This window comes from Betta splendens, chromosome 4, assembly GCF_900634795.4.
Source record: "Betta splendens chromosome 4, fBetSpl5.4, whole genome shotgun sequence".
Classification (NCBI taxonomy): Eukaryota; Metazoa; Chordata; class Actinopteri; order Anabantiformes; family Osphronemidae; genus Betta; species Betta splendens.
The window spans coordinates 11810168-11823071 of record NC_040884.2 but is presented as its reverse complement, the minus strand read 5'-3'; the positions used below and the strand labels follow the sequence as shown (position 1 = coordinate 11823071).

The 12904-nt window shown below is 43.1% G+C and overlaps 1 protein-coding gene across 1 annotated transcript in view; it reads left to right on the top strand.

The window, feature by feature from the left end:
• col11a1a (collagen, type XI, alpha 1a) overlaps positions 1-12675 on the top strand; it is a 53885-nt gene extending 41210 nt beyond the window's left edge. Inside the window, exons 51-67 of the mRNA XM_029148105.3 lie at positions 2218-2325; positions 2589-2642; positions 2749-2802; positions 3995-4048; positions 5960-6013; positions 6734-6841; positions 7069-7122; positions 7301-7354; positions 7954-8061; positions 8833-8886; positions 8982-9017; positions 9099-9152; positions 9246-9492; positions 9622-9734; positions 10111-10179; positions 11119-11352; positions 11472-12675. Coding sequence (XP_029003938.1) covers positions 2218-2325; positions 2589-2642; positions 2749-2802; positions 3995-4048; positions 5960-6013; positions 6734-6841; positions 7069-7122; positions 7301-7354; positions 7954-8061; positions 8833-8886; positions 8982-9017; positions 9099-9152; positions 9246-9492; positions 9622-9734; positions 10111-10179; positions 11119-11352; positions 11472-11618 — 1602 coding nt within the window. The 3' untranslated portion in view covers positions 11619-12675. The remainder of the gene's footprint in view (positions 1-2217; positions 2326-2588; positions 2643-2748; positions 2803-3994; positions 4049-5959; positions 6014-6733; positions 6842-7068; positions 7123-7300; positions 7355-7953; positions 8062-8832; positions 8887-8981; positions 9018-9098; positions 9153-9245; positions 9493-9621; positions 9735-10110; positions 10180-11118; positions 11353-11471) is intronic.
• Positions 12676-12904: the final 229 nt, after the last annotated feature.

The window sequence follows — 12904 nt, the reverse complement described above, 5'->3', positions numbered from 1 at the left end:
CAATTTCCCAAAAATGGGTGCTAGGAGAGAGGAAGAAGGGAAGGGCGGGTGGGGGGGAGGGAAAGGGGGAGGCAGCAAAGAGGCGAAAAAGAAGAGAGAGGGAAAGAGGGGAGGAAAGAAAGAGAAAGAAGGAAGAGGGGGGAGCCGGAAAGAGCGGGAAAACCGAACGGAGAACTTAAGTGAAATATACGTATATAAGTATATATATATATATATATATATATATATATATATATATATATATATATATATATATATATACACACACATATATATATACACACACACACTCACACTCTATTCTCACCCTCCGCGGGTGGTCTCATCCACTTTCCAAGCTCGGGTCCCCAGGGAGCTTGAGGGTTCTGCGCAGTATCCTTGCTGTTCCTAGGACTGCACTTTTCTGGACTGAGATTTCGGATGTTTTTCCAGGGATCTGTCGTAGCCACTCCTCCAGTTTGGGGGTCACAGCCCCTAGTGCTCCGATCACCACAGGCACCACTGTGACCTTCACCTTCCAAGCCTTCTCCAGTTCTTCTCTGAGCCCTTGGTATTTCTCTAGTTTCTCATGTTCCTTTTTCCTGATGTTGCCATCGCTTGGTATTGCCACATCCACCACTACGGCTTTCCTCTGCTCTTTATCCACCACCACAATGTCTGGTTGGTTCGCCATTACCATTCTGTCAGTCTGGATCTGGAAGTCCCACAGGATCTTGGCTCGCTCGTTCTCTACCACCTTGGGAGGTGTTTCCCACTTTGACCTTGGGGTTTCCAGTCCATACTCTGCACAGATGTTCCTGTATACTATGCCAGCCACTTGGTTATGGCGTTCCATGTATGCTTTGCCTGCCAGCATCTTACACCCTGCAGTTATGTGCTGGACCGTCTCTGGGGCCTCTTTGCACAGTCTACACCTTGGTCTTGTCTGGTGTGGTAGATATTGGGCCTCTATGGCTCTGGTGCTCAGGGCCTGCTCCTGTGCAGCCAGGATGAGTGCCTCTGTGCTGTCCTTCAGCCCAGCCCTTTCAAGCCATTGTTAGGATTTGTTGAGATCAGCCACTTCAGTTATGTTCCGGTGGTACATCCCGTGCAAGGGCTTGTCCTCCCATGATGGTCCCTCTTCCAGCATCTCATCCTCTGTTCTCCATTGCCTGAGACATTCACTCAGCACGTCATCTGTCGGGGCCTTATCCTTGATGTACTTATGGATCTTGGATGTTTCATCCGGACAGGTGCTCTCCGTCACTAGTCCTCGGCCTCCTTCCTTGCGGCTAGCGTACAGTCTCAGGGTGCTGGATTTGGGGTGGAACCCTCCATGCATGGTGAGGAGCTTTTGTGTCTTAACATCTGTGGTCTGATCTCTTCCTTGGCCACCTTATTATTCCTGCAGGGTATCTGATCACTGGCAGAGCGTAGCTGTTTATTGCCCGGGATTTGTTCTTGCCATTGAGCTGGCTTCTTAGGACTTGCCTACTCGTTGGAGGTATTTGGCTGTTGCCGCATTCCTTGTTGCATATAGATAATATTTATATATTTATATATATATATATATATATATATATATATATATATAGATATAATATAGATATTATATATATATAATATATATAATATACCCTCCCCTTACTAAGAAACTGAGCATTTACTTCAGCAGTTGGTCCTGGATGGACTACAAGCCCCACCTGCCTCCTGGCAGTGCTTATAAAAGGATACATAAGCCCTCATTATAGCTCTTCTTATACGAAAACGTGTGCTTGTGTGTGCGTTTGCGTGGCACAAACATCAAGAAAAAGTTGATCACTATGAGCTGTGTTTAATGTAGCTTTAAAGCCACAGTAAATTAAAATGTATTTGGTTATGTCAGGTGATGATTCAGGGTGAGCTGAGTGCTTTGAAATGAGCTGAAGCTTTCATAACAGTTGCAAATGTGCCTGATAAGTGCTTAATGGTATCATACAAAACAGCAGCAGTCGACCTTAATATCAACACAAATCGAAAATTTCCACCAGTGACAGATTGTGTGACGATTAAAAAGAGTTAATTAAATGATTTGCAGCACATTTATTGTCAAATCAGACAGTTTGATTTACAGTGAGGCATGATCTACGTTTCATAGCACCCTCTGGCGATTATTGTATGCCACTTACTGTATCATGTGACATAGAAATACTCCTTGTGACTCATGTAACTAATGCCTCCCATCTTCCCCTATTACAGGGACCCAAAGGCGAGAGAGGAGAGAAAGGAGAGGCGGGACCCCCTGGAGCTGCTGGACCTGCTGGAGCCAAAGGGCCCCCTGGAGATGATGGTCCCAAGGGTAATCCTGTAAGTCTCCCATTCCTATTATCTGCAAATCAAACAAGTGTTAGAGCATATTCAGGCACAAAAATATGTACTTATTGAAGGAGATAAATTTACTCCTAAATGCTAATGGAGGGAGTAAAGTCTTTACTCATCAAACCACCTTGAATTCCTAAATCAGTCTGAATTACTACCCATGCCCTTAATACCTGAATTCTGAGAAACAATGTCTCTCCTCAGCATTCCCATATTTTGCTACATTGATGCATCCAATTTCTTTCTCCAAGGGTCCGGTTGGATTCCCTGGAGACCCTGGCCCTCCTGGAGAACCAGGTGTTGCTGTAAGTAGAATATTTTTATGCAAAGTCTACCTCCAAAAGTCAAGAACTTACACAGTATGGAAGATATATACAGTAGTAGGATCTAAAGTGTACATGTCTCTCATAGGGAACTGATGGCGAACCAGGGGAGAAGGGAGAAGATGGTGAGGCCGGTCAAGCAGTAAGTTGCAGTCGATTTACAATACTTAGATTACTGTAGGTGCTACCTGTGGGACGTTGAAGCACATTATGTAATTATTAAGATTAACCACCATGACTCTGTCACTTTGCACGTATTTCTCTTGTTTGTTGTTTACTTTGTGCTACATGTTTGCCCCCAGAAAAAAATGTAATTATATCCAGACAGTAAATAATTCATGGAGCAACATTTTAATTTGTGATATTTACTTCATACTCTTGGGTGTAGGGTAAATGGACTTATCTGCTTTGCAGATTCATTAAGGATGATTAGAAAATAAAAGCCACACAGTAATGTCCTGGCCCTGTGTAAGGCTCAAAGAATTACAGCTCCTATTAAAATGTATGAATCTAAATGGGTCTTTATCACAGCCAAAAGAAAATAACTGAAACTCATTAATTGCTCCACAAAGTTTGGTTAAATGATCTAATGGCTTCGATTTCCGGGGTGCCTTTCTGTGTGTAGTTTGCATTTTCTCTACGTATTCATGTGGGTTCTGTCATGGTCCAAAAACATGCATTAGGTTCATTGGTCACTATAGATTGCCTATAGGTGTGAGTGTGTGTGTGCATTGTTGTGTGTCTGTGTGCCCTGCGTTGGACTGGCAACCTGTCCAGGGTCTATCCCACCTCTCGCCCATAAATAGCTGGGATAGGCTACAGCATGAGAATAAGCGATAGAGGATCGATGGATCCAATGGCCTAAATTGTAAAAATTAAAAATATGTTATAAATATTAAATTGTATATATTTTCATATCAAATATTTACTTTTTTCTATAGCTAGAATGAACATATTCTGTACTTTTACTATTACTATACTACTACTATTCTTGTACTTCTGTACTTTGTGTAGCTGTGTATTAAACCCTCTAAAGCACATAAAAAGCTTGACCTTCACGTCATAATATTAAAATGGATTTACCAACCAAGTAAATTATGCTTTGATTACGTTGAGAAGTTAATTACAAGGATCTGGGGCAGCCGAGTAGAGTATGTATGATTTTAGGCAGACCAGCTCCCGATCTTTGTTCTGGGTTTGGCTTTTTTCATGTGAACAATCCTGTGGTTACTTCTTCCTTTACCAGCTAGGGATTTAATAACACGAGCTGGACATTTTCTTATTAATAATAGTAGGTTATGCTTCTAAGTGTCCTGTTTTCTTGCTTTTTTCAGGGACCCCCAGGTCCATCAGGAGAAGCCGGTCCCCCTGGACCACCTGGCAAGAGAGTAAGTCCATGGTATTAAAAATAATTTTGCTCTGTTTGTGTGTCTGCTTTTGGCAGTAATCCAAGACTGGTCTAAAAAGTCATTTGATTTTAAATTAAATGTCTTGCTGTGAACCTGTGAAATTTAGCTTTCAGACAGATGAAGAGAGCTTATCCCTGTTCGTGATGAGCTCAGGCTTTTTTGTTTTCAACAGATAGGTTTCCCGTCGCCTCTTGTCTCGCAACAACTCCTCCTCAACAGTTTAATCTTGGCAGTAAAGCATGAGTCATTCATTTTCATTAAAGGCAGATTGGGGAAAACAAAGTGGGAGATTTAAGGGGTCGAGGCATTGCACTGTCTGCGAAGAAAAGTAACCTCAAAGCCTGTTGAGAAACAAAAATCAGGATCTGAAAATCACGAGTCTAAGGTTTATCAGGAAAAAATAGGTGGTAAAAGGAGAGGTAGGTTTCCAAGTCCTCTATGTGCCTGTGAAGTAGGAAGCGGACAAGATTAAAGTATCAGGTCTGACACATTATTGATCGATGGAGTTTTGACTGACAGCAGGACAAAGGCGTAAAAGAGACACGCTGCGGTCTTTGAAAGGCAAAGGCTGCATTTTAGGACCACCAACAAAAAACATCAAATAACAAAAATGTGATTGTGATGTGAGGCGGTGCATTAGGCTCAACTTCTCCATCCTGAATCTGAGTTAAGTTAAATTAAAAGATTCAGCCTCATAAAAATGTGTTGAAGACACTCTCACTTCACGGAGATCTCCTTTGTACTCACCTGCTTTTGAATGCACATCCCAGATGGAAGATTATCATACGATGCAGAGCTCAACATCCCCATAAAAATGAGCAGCTATTCTTCTGAAAGTGAGGGAAAAGCTAAATATGAAGTGAGTGAGTGCATTTTAAAGACTTCAAGGTTCAATCCACTGGTAAATAAAACACATTAGGCCTAAATAATAAATCTTACTTGATTTTGTTTCTAATAGTTCCAATACAATTTACATTCTGCAGATGTAGCATGACATCAGCAGATGCCTCACCTAAACCACCTAAAGGATTATGAACTAATTTACTAGTTCACACTAGTCCTAATCACTATTATATTTATTATCCGTACAGAGTGCTCTCAAAGCATAGTCTATGGTTGTTTTTAGTCTGTTGTGTCTTGTCTTGTGCCGTGTCGATTCTTTATTTCATCTGAATCCAGGCTACTCATATTTCACAGTGACTTTATTCAAGAACATTAATAATACTTTTGTCATACATTTGATGGTCCAAGCAGACAAAAATGTGGTCTGGCAGCCTTATCAAGAACAACACACCCGCCTCACTGACTATAGCTGCAACTGAAAAAGCCCTTTGTGCTGATCAAGAGACTGCCTTTCTACCACCACTAACAGGTGCACATCAGGAGAAGATGAAAGCTCCAAGACAGGAGGCGAGCTTGCATTATAGTCCCTCAGTCAATAGCACTCAGGCTACAGGCGACCACAGCAGAGGAGAATTTGGGTGGAGAGCTGTTTTGAAGAGGGACGACTTGGAGGTGGAGTTAAAAGGGCTGAGAGATCCCATCTAGAGAGAAAGGATGACCTGCCAAGCCTTAGCATGACTGGAGAAAACGATGTGCCTCTTACGTATGAGGGGTGTTGTTCCTGGTTGCATGGTTGTATGTTGCATGCACAGACAAGGGCACGTCAAAGTCATGTTAGGAGATGGGTGGGTGCTGTTAAACATAATCTAAAGTCTAATTTATAAATCTTTAAAATCTAATACAATTAAAAAAAAAAGCCAGTGATTGATCACTGCTTGTTGTACACTGTTTGATTTTATCGCTGACGGTGGGACCACTCCTGTTCTTTACTCGCTTGAACAGGTGTCTTGAAATGCTAAATCTTGGTTCTGTTGTCCTCCACATCAGGGACCTCCGGGAGCTGCAGGTGCTGAGGGCAGACAAGGAGAGAAGGGCGCTAAGGTAACTAAAGTCAATCCGTTTCTGGCCCTGCTACAGGCCACACACCTCCCTCCACCAAGCACACACACTTGTTTCTGCCCTTCTAAAGCACAGAAACACGAGAAATTTACTTTTTACCAATTAGATGGAAATTTAAGGGTACAACATGTTTGAGCAAAACCAGAGATTCTCCCAGTTCTTTTATTGAGATGTGGGGTTAATTTCAATATGTATAACAAAAGGAGACAAAGCTATTTAGCAGAGCCCACTATACTCCTGGGGCTCACATACTGTACAATAGATAAAACCATTACCTCTTCTTCTACTGTTCCACTTTTTATGGGCGATAAACACCAGTGAAGTACAGTAGCTGCTGTGTGGCTGGAAGCTTGTAATCTGTGAGCACCCTGCACTGTAGCATCACCCTGGCATGTGTCTTCTATGTGAACATGTTTAATACTTCTTCCACACATGTGGTCGGCTCGTTTTTATGTAACTACCATTTATTGTGTTTAATTTGGAACCTGTTTAAACCATGTTACATTTGATACAGGTGAACACAACATTTTTTATACAGCTATGGAATACCAGATATGAATTTGACACTGAGCTACTGCTTAAGCCTATTTCCTATTTAGTGAACACTGTACTGTATGTACAGTACTTCTATATTTAGGCTATGCTGCAGTTTCTACGGTTTATTGTTGGACCTGACCTGAACTGCTATATATCCACTCACAGGGTGAGGCCGGCTTAGAGGGTCCACCGGGTAAAACAGGACCAGTGGGGCCCCAGGGACCTCCAGGAAAGCCCGGTCCTGAGGGTCTGCGTGGAATCCCAGGCCCGGTTGTAAGTCTGTGCAACAGAACAAAAAAGCACTTCTAAAGTACGATGATAGGCTTCATATAATAATCAATACCTCCATTTGGCTTGTGCTTTAGTCCTGCCTGTTTATCCCAGCCCACTTTTCCCCTGCTTGGGCTATTAATCATTAGGCTGAGCACAGAAAATCAATGGCAGGTCACAGAAAATACAGCAGGCACTAATTTTCACTACAAACGAATGGCTTTTCACAGGGTGAACAAGGACTGCCAGGTGCCCCAGGACAGGACGGCCCACCTGGTCCCATGGTCAGTGTACATAACCTCTTATTGTAGACACAGATAAATGGCATTCAGAGCATTCAGATAAACACTATCATATGTTTGTGAATTTATATTGGCATTTCTCTGTTTTATACAGTGTAGAGTTTCTGCTTTTCTTCTCTGTTTAACCGATGATTTTTGCTGTTTCTTGTTTGTTGTTTAGGGTCCTCCTGGTCTTCCTGGTCTCAAGGGCGACCCTGGGTCCAAGGGTGAAAAGGTAGGTGTCACCTTTCCTTTTGTCTGTCCTGAAAAGCACCTTTAAGCAGAAAGAGTTAAAGGAATCTTTTGAAAATTATATAAAAAATAATGAATGACCGTACAAATGATCTACAGCATCACATCTTATATAATAACACAGTTTACTGTAATTACCGATCTAGGCTTATGTTAATAGTTACATGTAGGAAAACAAATTAGTTTGTGTCATTGTGACAGTAGTTGCTGCTAGGAAAACCTCTTAACCCGATTGAGTATCCAGCGAAACGTGATGTATCGCTTTAATCTGCCTGATCTCGCTCTTACCGTCACCACCACTGTCAACTTTGCTGGTGAAATATAACTGCCAAGTATATTCAGACAGCACACATTACTCGATCTAAATTGCCTCTCACACGCTGACATGATGGCTTGAGAGAAAGGGCAGTTTAAAAAGCAAACAGCAGAGGCAGCTTGTTAACTCACCTGTTTTAAAATCGTTTTTTCAGACCACTTTTGTTATTTTCACCTTCTACAGCTTCGCATGTGCATATTATATTATATTGAGGGCACGTTGCTGTTACAGTATATTTGATTGTTTACTGTACGTGTGCCCTGCAGGGTCACCCAGGTCTGATCGGTCTGATTGGACCCCCCGGTGAGCAAGGAGAGAAGGGAGACCGAGGTTTGCCCGGACCACAGGGTTCTCCTGGCAGCAAGGGTGATGGCGTGAGTGATTGATGACTCCATTCCCACACTGGCCCTTCAACTCGTGATATTTCTGAGCACATTGCACAGTGGCTTGTTGTTAACCCACTGAGTCCGACACTGTAATGCAGCAGAAGCTGAATCAGCTTCACAGAAGACAAACATTTTGGTGGCTCTAGCTTTCGGATTATTTATTCAAATAACCAAAAAGCTTTAGTGGTCTTTTCATCTTGGCAACCTGTTTTTGAGTGGATAAACCTCCGATTTTAAGCTACCACTTGTTTTGTAAAACCACTGATAACAGTTTCCAGCTGAGCTGCAATATTTCTGTAAAATTAAACTGTTTTGTCAGCTACTGAGTCCAGTGCTTGAATGAAAAGCAGATTTGAAAGAAGGCAGAAGCATCTTTCATCCATTTTGAGAGGAACCTTGTGAATATGGGATTCTGTCCTGCTGTGGCCCTCAGCCTGTGATTTAAGGTGATGGGATAGTACCTGGAGATTAGGGCTAATGAAACTGTGATGTCGCTTCAGAAGTTTTCACCAAGTTTGCCATTTCTAATTCAGAGTCTGACAATTGAGCAGAAGTCAGCTTCTGTGCATGTGCAGTGTTTAGCTTGCTCCTGATGGCTAAAGTAAAGAAAAGCTCCCATGCATCTGTATTCATTCCACATCCATCATCATATTCTAGCTTTGCCATTTCACTTGGCATTCAAGGCTCACAATAAAACTCATGTCTCTGATGTTTCTTTAATATATATCTGCCTTCTGCTTTTATCTGGTAATATCACAGGGTATCAGTGGAGCTGCCGGTCCTCTCGGCCCCCCCGGTCCCCCTGGTCTGCCCGTAAGTCCTTTATGGATTCAGTCGTTCATTAAAATTCTCCACTGCAGCTTGAATGACTTTGTCAAATTGCTGAGCTTATGTCCTGTCTCACGCAGGGTCCTCAAGGTCCCAAGGGAGCCAAAGGTTCAACAGTGAGTAGAATCGATGTGTTTCTGTCACTTTGACAATAATGAGGTATGTTTGTTTAAAGACGTGTTTCATGTCTCACCCAGGGTCCTGCTGGTGCAAAAGGAGACACTGGTTCGGTTGGTCCTCCTGGTCCTCCTGTAAGTGTGTGATAGCATTCAACACCTTCATTGGCGTCTCCACACATTCAGAGAGTTTTTGCAGACTCTAAGGTCCCTTACTGCTCCCTGCAGGGCCCACCGGGTGAGGTTATCCAGCCCCTGCCCATCCAGTCGCCCAAGAAGACCAAGCGCTCCAGTGAGATGCAGTCAGATACAGCTGGTACCATCATGGACTACGGCGAGGGCATGGAGGACATCTTTGGCTCGCTCAACAACCTCAAACAGGACATCGAGCGCATGAAATACCCCATGGGCACGCAGAACAACCCTGCCAGGACATGCAAAGACTTGCAGCTCTGCCACCCTGAGTTCCCTGATGGTAAGATGAATAATAACTCGAATACAGAAATATAACTTCAGCCAAGCATTAGCAGCAATGGCAAAAACAAAGCTTCAAGCTTCAAGCTTTTCTGTGGACACCAATCTAAGTGTGCTGAGTTCTCCTCAGGCGAATACTGGATTGATCCCAACCAAGGCTGCTCAGGGGACTCCTTCAAAGTCTACTGTAACTTCACGGCCGGGGGCGAAACCTGCATCTATCCTGATAAGAAGTCCAATGGAGTAAGTGACCCAGGGTCTGTGCAGCCTGTAATCGGCATGTCTTATCAGACACGAAGCATCGCATTTAGAGCAGCCGACTGGACTGAATCTGTCAAAAGCAGACATCAGATTTGCTTCAGGGCTTTTCTTTGTGCAGATTTAATATTCACTTTTGTGTAAACAACACAAAAGGCAGATCCTATAGAATAATGTGAGTGAAAATGATATTTCAGAGGGAAAAACAACAAAACGTGTTCGTGATCTTCTGCTCCCAGATAATAAACTCTGATGTTGCCTTTGAGGCTATGTATTAAAAACAGCCTTTTCACATTCACACAATGATTGAGAGCAAAATATGAAACCCATTATAATACACATCCGTAATGTTCTGTCACAGGTCAGAATATCCTCCTGGCCCAAAGAAACACCCGGGTCATGGTTCAGTGAATTTAAGCGTGGTAAAACAGTAAGTGTTCTTCCATCCAACTCCTCTTCCAGCTCCTTTACTCTCTGTGTTACTAAATGCATCTCTCCTCTGTTTGCTGCTCTGTATCCATGAAATTGTGAAGCAGTGGCTCAAGGTTGCACCACATGAACTAAATATGGTTTGAGGGTGTCTATATTTGAGGCAACAGGGGATGTGCTTTTATCACGAACTGGATGAGATTTAAACAATCAGCATCCTTTTGAAATAATGCCTCATTTTTAAAACATCACAATTCTCACACTCTCCCATGAAAAGAGCAGTGCATCAATAAATCATCAGAGGATTCTAGAACATCTCAGATCTGTATCATTCTGACTCACACCTGAATTTAGAAACCTTTAGGCAGAAGTTTGTCCTGCTTCGTCAAGCTGGTGTCACGCTGACATGTTTCTACAGAGAGCAAACATAAAACAACAGACTGACAGGGAGTCTTATAGCTTGGCAGGTTTGAAAGGCGACCGTGTCTCCTGGCACCGAGCCGACGGCGCTTTTAAATGTTTGTGCTCAAGCGAGGTTCAGACGAAGTTATTCTTCCTGCTGTGACCACAGCCGATCTGTTCAAACCTTGTTCCCTTTACATCCAGGATCATTCATTTGATGTTTAAAACAAAGAACTAAACAATGTTTTTTACTGCACTATCGGACTGCAAATGTTTATTTAGTTTTAACTTGATTATTTATTTAAGTAGATCTCATTTAAGTAAAGGAGTCCTCGCCCTGTATCTTCCTCTCACCCACACTTCCAGCTTCTAAAATTTCCTTTTCAATTGTAATATATGGGGTACAGGAAGCTGTTGCCTCAGGCACCTTGTCTGGCTGTGGAACTGTTCCTTCCCCTGTAGCCTCATATCTTCCTTCTTTGATGCTTTCTTTGGTGTCTCGCATTCAGCCTCTTCCTCTCTCCCTGCTCCCCAACAGCTTTCCTACGTGGACGCAGACGGAAACTCCATCAACATGGTGCAGATGACTTTCCTCAGACTACTGACGGCCTCAGCCAGGCAGAACTTCACCTACCACTGCCACCAGTCGGTGGCCTGGCACGACGCCACCGCCGACAGCTATGACAAGGCGCTGCGCTTCATGGGCGCCAACGACGAGGAGATGTCCTACGACAACAACCCCTACGTCAAGGCTGTCTCCGACGGCTGCGCGGTGAGTCCTGTCCACAGACACTGTAGCGTCCCATCAACCTTTAGGCCTCTTGAGGTTTTGCGTACTTGTTTCTGCAACATTAGCTGACGAACTCTCGTGTCTTGTCTCTCGTGTTGCAGATGAGGAAAGGCTACGGAAAAACTGTGATAGAGATTAACACTCCCAAAATCGATCAAGTCCCGATCGTTGATGTCATGTTGACTGACTTTGGGGACCCCAATCAGAAGTTTGGATTTGACGTCGGGCCAGTCTGCTTCCTTGGCTAAAGAACAAAACACAAAAACGAACTTGAAGGGGCCAGCAAAGAAAAGTCAAGTTGAGACGCTCTGGGCACCGGCAAAGCCCATTTCTAGCCCCCCCGCCCCATGCCACATGCAAGTTTTGAATAAGAGATGGTGTAGCAAACACGTCTTTCCATGTAAGCCAGGAAAATACTCGTTGCCCTCGTAGGGCTCAAACCACATGACTTAACCACGTTACGGAGCGAAGGTGAAGGACATTTGAGGCGTGGCAGAGGAGGGTGGCTCGGAGGCAACCGGAGCAGGGGACGCGGGCCTCCTCTCTGGGCTCCAGGTGCTGAAAACGACTACAATGGTGCTTTTTTCAAAACACACAAAAGTATAAAGAGGTGCTAAGAAAGAAAGTGTATTTTGATTATTATAAAAAACTGTAATTATTATTTTGTACAATACTGTTATTTCTGAATCCACTTTCAAAACTTGCATGTGTTCCAATGCTGGGTCAAAGATATACAGCCTAACTTAAAGAATCAACCCAACCCATTTTTAATTCTGGTGTTTTTATGTCGTGAAGCAAATAAACGAGCATTCAAACCATCCTCTCTTGCTAAATTAGACTGTACGCCCTTTGTATATATTGACATCTTGAGGTTATTTGCTGTTTTGCCCCTGTGAGCGTAGGTGAAGCGACTGGAAGCATCACGCCAGCACACCTCCCACTAACGTTGTGATCCTGTGCTAGTAGGAAGCAATCATGGCATTAATTCCCTTTATTTAATTCTCTTGTTGCTTTTCTGTTTTGTTTTCTGACAGGCTTTTTAATTTCAGTTGTATACCTCAGACTTTCTTGATAACCCTTAAGATGCAAGGATGGTATGCCCTGTATATACCTTGGTTAAGCAATTAAGTTTATATATTTTGGGTGGGGTTTTTTTAAAAGGAGAGAAATACTTTAGACATCCACTGTTCAGATCCTTCTGTGAATGCGATGAGGTGAGGCCCTCCCATGATGTAACTAAAACAAGGAAGCGTTTGAACGGGCTTTTTTATAGTTCATTTGAAAATTAAAGCTGGATTCAGTGAACTTATTGTCTCAATGGTTTATGGAACATGACGGAGTAAACTCACCTGCTGTACATGTCACATGCTTTAAATCAACCATATGTTCATGCGACTGAGACTCTGGGGCCGGTGCAATTCCATCTCTCTTGAAACCAATAAAGTACCATCTTACAACACATTGCTTTCGTTCTGAGTGAAAATGTGAGTAATCTGCTTCCCTCTCTTTGCTATACTGTAGGAAGGTTGCTGCT